The 7,200-nt window shown below is 55.1% G+C and overlaps 2 protein-coding genes across 2 annotated transcripts; one reads left to right on the top strand and one right to left on the bottom strand.

The window, feature by feature from the left end:
- The first annotated feature begins 577 nt into the window (after positions 1-577).
- On the top strand, positions 578-5,009 carry HER10_EVM0002676 (uncharacterized protein). The gene has a single exon (XM_035472378.1). It carries the CDS (start codon positions 1,565-1,567, stop codon positions 4,337-4,339), a length of 2,775 nt encoding a protein of 924 aa, XP_035326635.1. The 5' UTR covers positions 578-1,564; the 3' UTR covers positions 4,340-5,009.
- Positions 5,010-5,460: 451 nt separating this feature from the next.
- On the bottom strand, positions 5,461-7,200 carry HER10_EVM0005722 (uncharacterized protein; the record flags this gene model as incomplete). The annotated part of the gene is made up of 2 exons (XM_035475327.1): positions 5,461-6,942; positions 7,126-7,200. 2 exons carry the CDS (start codon positions 7,198-7,200, stop codon positions 5,461-5,463), a joined length of 1,557 nt encoding a protein of 518 aa, XP_035326870.1.

Here is a 7,200-nt window from a genome sequence, read left to right on the forward strand (position 1 = left end):
GGAACGTGCTGGTCTGCTTGTCCAAGGTGCCAAGGTAAGGGTAGGCAGATCATGTCCGATGTTTAGAATCCGTGGGAGCTGATGGGCAGAGAGGATGTCACACGGTGCGATACCGAGCTCTCGTTCGCTTTTGAAACGGTACGTTGTGCCCGTTTCACACGCATGTTCTGTACCGTGTGCAGAGACGGTTTCTTGACGGCGGGACACTGGCTGATGGAATCTACCAATGAACGTGATGGGTGTGGCCCGAGCTTCTGGCAGTGCCCGTTGTGGATCCCCAAGGGACTTCCCTCCCACAGTCCCATTGCGTCGCCGTCCAGTCCAGGCGCAACTCGTTGCAACTCAGCCCGGTGCCACGTCAGGTTCTGGCCACAGGTCTACTTAGGGTAGGTAGGTATTGCATACTATCTAAGGTACGGATACCTCCTCACCAAATCACTCATTCGACACTGACCTCAACTGAATCAGTGCCCGAATAATGCGTTGCAGATGGACATGTGTCACCGCCTACTCACCTACTCTTAAATCACCCTTCGCCTGCCTTCCCTTGACATCCATCTCCCCGTTATTCTTCTCCACCCCCTCCTTCGCTTTTACGCTGTGAGGCACGCAAGAAGCGGTAGCGTACACCCATACCTAGATGCAGTAACGTAGAGACTCAGGTGTGGGCCACCCAGCCTGCCTGTCCCTGTACCCAAAGTACCAACCAACCCGCCGCAGTTCCCTTCAACGCCTTACAGGGGGGGTGCTGCCCCTCTGATCGAATCACATTCGGCTGCGTTGCTCGTCAACTGCTTGCAACCGCCCGTCTTTCCACTCCCGTTACCTTAGACTCATCCCTCCCGCCTGGCCTTGGCCTGCACTCATGACTTTGGTGGTGAAGTGTGCACCTCACTCATTCACTCCCTCGGTTGGGGACATCCATCCATCCATCTCCCGTCTCGTTACTTCTCTCGTCCTTCTTGCATCATTTTCCATTTTCTGCCTTCCACGACCCGACGACAACGACCACATCTCGAAAAAGTTAAACCGAATCATTCCTGACGCTCCAAACATTAGACGCAGCAAACGAAGAGCCAAACGGATCCTTCCCCCCGCCACCTACCGTTCGGTCCAAGTCAGGGGTGCGCATTTTTCCAGAAATTCCCCAGTTTTGTGACAACTCCCGCCCTCTTTGCTCAAGACGACGAGGGTCGGTGAGCAAACCCCCAGACCAGGTCCTGCCTGCTTCGGTTCCCTTTTCCTTCTTCCCGCCAGCTTTCTCGACATCTTGGAACTCAAACACACTGAACCATCCCACCCTGGACCTCGAACCACGGTCCGCTTTGCCTTTTGGGCTCCCAGAAACCTTCCTACCCACCACCACCCTCTTTGGCAAGCTTCGCTGTCGGTCAACTTTCTTGCCTCTTACTCGTTGCGCCGACGGCATTTCGACTCGACCCCGTCACCGTCACCGTCACCGTCACAGTCAACCTTTCTACCACTACTACGACTCGAAGAAACCCCCGCAGCAAAGCACAAGCGATTCGGCTAGCTCTCTCGGGCTACGCACCCATGCTCCGCCATGTCCTCCCAAGATCGTGACGTCGAGGTCGATGTCGACGCTGATGGCCGAGTAATCTCCCTCCCCGACTTTGGGGATATGCGCCCGCGCAAGGAGGCCGAGAAAAGTGAAAAGGCCGAAAAGAAGGCATCTCGAAGCAAATCAGAGCGCAGCAGCAGGTCCGACAGAGAAAAGGGAGACAGGGAACACCGATCCCACCGCGTGAGCTCCCGCTCCTCAAAATCGAAAATCGCCGACGGCAGCGGCCTCGGCAGTGACGTCCATTCCCACTCCCACCGCCGCCACCGCACCCGCGAAGAACGAGACCGCGACCGAGAGAGAGACCGCGGACACGACCGCTCCTCTTCCATGACCGACCTCGTTCCCGAAATGTCTCGGACCTCGCTGACTGGTCCGGCGTCGACTGACCGCATCTCGCTTCCCTACCCGACCTTCAGCAAGGCACACAGCAAAGAGGCCGTCCGCAATAGTCGTGAGGACGTCTCAGGATCGGGCGTTGGCGCCACGAGAAGGGCCGATCCATTCACCCCCGAGGCCACCGATCTGGGCGACAGCGAACTCAAGCGATCCCAGAGCGTCGATCATTCCGACAAGCAGCGCAAGAGTTCGTCCAAGAAGGAGTCGAGGCCGCCTAGTCCGCCCGAGACCGACTTGTCGGGCAAGAGACGATCTGCCACCCCCGAGGAATCGTCAAAGAAGGTGCGTGAGGAGCGTTCGAGCTCGAGACTTAGCGGCGAGACATCCAAGAGAGACCGAGAAGACAGGCCGAGCTCGCGTCTCAGTGGTCTGTCGAGATCCGGCTCCAGAGCCGACGATAAGTCCAGGGTGAGCTTCAAGTCAAAGACTAGCAGTCAGGCGACGTACGTCAAGTCGCCGGCGTTCCCACCTGGCGTTCAGGAAAGCTTGAATATCAAGCCGAGCACTTCTAGATCTTCCTCGAAGCGAAGCTCCTCGAGCAAGAAAAGCCGGCGTGCAGAGTATCACGATGGCGATTCGTCTCCCGAAAGCCTGCAGGATTCATCTCCTAGAACCCCTACGCAAGCACCACCATTCCCACCGCCCTTCGCCATGAACGACAAGCCTCCGGGCCCTCCTCCACAGGTTTACCCCGAAAACGACATCACACCATCGGCCACTCCAATGACTGATATGCCTCCTCCAACGGGACCTCCTCCTCCCCCGCCACCACCTCCAGCCCTGGATGTACAGGAAGCACCGCGGGTGGACTACCTTTTACAGAACGGCGGTCTGATCCAGCCAATCCCGAAAACATTCCTCTCTGTTCTACCTCGCCAGAATGGCGCCCGGCCATCTAACCCACCCCTAGTTGGCCCGCAGACTTTGTTCGCACCCTTTTTCAACCTCTTGGACCAGTACAACTCGGTTCTCAACCGCAACGGCTCCGTAGCAGTTGCGACTGGCCACCGATCTGTGGCCCGCCGTCTTCTAGACCGCCTCGAAAACGTCTTTTCCAGAGAGCTTCCTGAGCACGGATGCACTTGTGTCGTGTGTGAAAGAGGCCCCGATATTCAACATCGTGGCCTCGGCTGGGGAGAGGTCCTCGAATGGGTTAGCGGTCGCATCGATCTTCCGCAATGGCCACCCTTTGACCTGGCCAGCTTGGGATCCAATGCTGCCGAAGTGTCAGCAGAGCTGCCACCACGGCCCGACTCGCCGGTCAAGATAGACCCTGATATTGCCGAGGAGTTCCGCGAGCACTACCTCAGACAGTCTAAGAAAGTCAGGGGAGCCGTGGATAAGTGGCTCAACACCTGCGGAGAGACCACCGCGCCGCCGCCACAAGATGTAGACGATGAGACACTCACGTTTGCTATTCTCACCAATATGGACCCGGAAGATCAGCCGTATTTTAACGCAATTCTGGCTGGCTCTAATCACCCGAAGCCGGCAACAAGGGCTCCTACACCCTTGCACCGCGCCCGCCCGGATCTCCTTGTTAGAGCCGGCTTGGCTCTGCAGCGTCTTTACCGACTACAACAAGTACCCCGAGACGCAGAGGTTGCCATGTACCTCGTCAAGAACCCCCACACCCACGATCTACTTGTCACCATGTCCGACATCAACACACAAGAATGGGAGATTCTGACTTCTGGACGATTCGATGGCTTCCTCTGGTCCGGAGCTGATGGCGATGACACTCCTACAGCTGAGTCCCGTGGCGCCACCCCTGCGAGCGGTTACTACCCCTCTCGGCCAGGGACCATGAGCCCTAGCGTGCGAGGAACGCCAGGCTTCTCAGCATCTCGCAACACTACACCATTCTCCGCCTACTCTCGCGGCGCCACCCCCGCGTCCTTTGTGAGCAATGCATCATCCGCGGCGGCCAACAAGCAGGCAGTATCACGGGACGAAGAGATGGAGATGGCCGTCTTGGCAGAGGTAGAGCGAGAAATCTACCAGGGTATGGAGGCGTTGGAGGACGCGTTCGAAGCCCTTCACCTCAGGGCCGAAGTCGTCCGCACGGGGTTGCGCAACCGCGGAGCAGGATTGATGCACAGCCTTCAAAGCCGCCGGCGGATCGATGTTCTGCCCAATCCGAGCTCCGGCAACTCGCAGTCATCAGGCTACGAACGGCCCAGCTGGGCGCAAGGCGACTACGACGCCAATAGCGACAGCGAATGGGGAGGCGACGACTTTGAGCTGGCCCCCGACGATTCGGCGAGTAACATTAGCAGTTCACGCCATCGACGACCAAAGAGACGTACAGAGCGACGGACACCGGCGCCGATTGAGGAAGATGACGAGGAAAACTGAACTCTACGATAAAAAGGAAAAATAATGAAATGCGTTTTTTTGATGATTGATTTTTTGTTTTCCATGGTGGTTTCGCTATCAGTGAGCCACAAAGCTGTTCACGAAAAAGGGGTCGGAGAGAGAGATGAAACGAAATGATGTCAGAGTCACGAAAGTTTGATTAATGTTCTGAAAATACCATGGTGGAATTATGCGACGAAAGCTGCAATATCAACTGCTGGCATTCAAAATTTGGACGGACGTTGATGCGATGATCACTGAATTGGTTGGTAGAGGATTTTGGGGGATAGGGGGGACCAGCCAACTGGATGAAGCTCGTTGAAGGGTTGGACATGTGTGAAGGGAACGTTGGAGTCTATTTTCCAACGGATAATGGGTACGAGCACCACGTTCAAACGCGGAATCATCGTCATCGCAAGCGTCAGAGGTCTACTTGAACCTCGAGGGTTTTCTGTCCCGTTTGCTTGTTAGGGAGATTGGCTGCGCCGTTGCGAGACGCGAAATTGTTCATGGCCTTTTTCAATGTGTTCCGGCTTGCATTGTTCATGGAGTCCTGGGTTTTATTTTATTTTCTTCTCCATGGCCATCGTCATAAGGCGAGAGAGGGGTCTATTTGGTTCTTCTCACCTTTACCCTCACCTCAGCTCGAATTCAAACGTTTCCAAGGCTCATTGGTTTTGTCTTATTGATATCGTCGAGTCCTGCCTGTATCCTTGTCTTCGCAGCTCTCGTGAAACCGGATGCCTCTGTGATTGATCCTTGGGCCTCGCTTTCGTTGGCTTCAGATACATCGCTGATATCAGTCACTTCAGTGGTAGACTGTCACGGCGAAACAGATAAGTGAAGAACAAGGTCGTGTAAATCATCGCTGTATTTGGGTTACCGAGAAAGTAAAGGTGCGTACGAGCCTATCTAGTTCGATTGATCTAGCTCCACCATTGAAGCCAAATGCTCTTTCTCCAGTCAGATCCTGTTGATGACCTAAAGAGATGATGCTCGCAATTCGCCCTTTCATGTGAGTAGGCACCCTCCAATTTCTCCATATGCTGCAAAACCCATCTCCCAGTAAAAAAGTCCTCCCTTCAAACCAAATAAAGCCCACCAGCATGTGTAAGATTGTATCAATCCATGTCCATCCTATCGCCCTGGGGAGCCCGCAGAATCTGGCCAAGATTCCGAGTACCTCGCTTCACGGCCTCGGCGTTCCTGCCCGCGGCCTCAAACTCCTCTAATTCCTTTTTGGCTCTCTTGGCGTTTGCCTCAAGCGTTTTCTTGTCCCTCTTAGTCGACTTGTGCATCGTATTGACAGCCTGGGCGAGGGGATATAGCACGTCCTGGAGACATGCTCGTAGGGCCTGGTTGTCATTGCGGAGTTGTGCCAGTGCGAGATCCTGTTTCTTGAGGAAAGTTGTGTGTGCCTCCAGTTCCATGGCAAAGTTGTAGGAATTGCTAGCCTGCTCTCCGACAGCTCGCTCAATGTTGTCTAGTCTCTGTGTCTGGGCGAGGACCTGACCGCCTTGGTCTTCAAGTTGAGTAGAATGTTTGCCCGAGAGAGCGTCTAGCTTCTTGACCTTATGCAGAGCTCGTCTAAGGTCCTTTGTGGCAATTCGCTTCCCGCTCTTGGAAGAGGAGGACGAGGACGAGTAAGGGCTTGGGGGCCTGTTGGACAAGGAGTTGTCGTCTTGATGGAACAAGTTGGTCGACTCCGTCTTCTCTGTCAGCTGTTCGGCAGACTTGGCGACGCCACCGATCCTCGATGCCTTCTCAGATCCGATGCTGGGTATGCCATGGAGATGATGACTGACAGACGCTGCAGCCTCTGACTCCTCGTTCTGGCTGACAACAACTCGTGGCGGCTTTGGGGGCTGAAAAGAGGCTAGCGGCGGCAAAGCCTTCTTGGGACTGGTGATTACAGCTTCTGCAGCAGATGAAGCCTGCCGGGAAGATTGGCCGGAGGACTGAATATCCTCATCTTCGGGATCGTCGATCAAGGTGATGGCCATGTCCAGTGAAGATCCCCTCTGTTGCTGCTTGGCTTGTGCCAGAGCAACCTCCTCAGAGTCATTTTCTAACTCGGAATCCGGGTCCTTGGAGGAACCCTTCAGATTGGGCGGCACTTTGGCAAGCTTCTTCTCGGAGTATGGCAACGTCGGATCGCAGCACTTGGTCGCATCCCAGCCAGAAATCTCGAGTTTGGTGACAATGTCCTGCGGCAGACTGACATTGTTGATGAGTCGGATCGACTCCATCAGTGGCGCCGAAGGCGGCCGTTGCCTGTACTGGGTTTCCTTCCAGTCCTTCATGAAATCGCCGTATACTTTCTGCTCGCTGAGTGCTTTTGGCTTCTTATTTTCCAAGTCCCAGAGTACCTTGGAGATGTGGGTGTTGACCGCCTCGTTACAGGCCGGATACCTGCTGTAAGCGGTATTCTTGTGTCGTTTAGCCCACTTCCTCCAGCCAACGATCGATTGACCAGTGTATGGCTTGTCCTTCATGATGTCGGGCTTAAGGGAAGTCGCCGATTCCTTCTGAGCAAGCTTCTCTGCTATAAGGCGCTGTGTTGAAGCTGCAGTCCCCTGCGGCAGGTTGTTATCTTTGACACTCTTGAGTAAAGGTTGGTTTGGCTTGACTGTCAATTGGCCAACAGACGTAAGTCGAGAGGGGCCAGTCACCTGCGGTGTTCCTCTTTCAGCGGGTTCCAATGGAGAAATCGTCTGCATTCGACCAGCTTCGACGAAGGAAGGTGAAGGCGGGGAAGGCGAACGTCGTAGACCCAGAGGAGGTACTGTAATTGTTGTCTCTGGCGTCATAGGCGTCACAGGCTTGACTTGGCTCTGCTGTGAGGTTATACCTGCGGACAT

The sequence above is a fragment of the Colletotrichum scovillei genome, assembly GCF_011075155.1.
Source record: "Colletotrichum scovillei strain TJNH1 chromosome Unknown Contig00011, whole genome shotgun sequence".
NCBI lineage: Eukaryota > Fungi > Ascomycota > Sordariomycetes > Glomerellales > Glomerellaceae > Colletotrichum > Colletotrichum scovillei.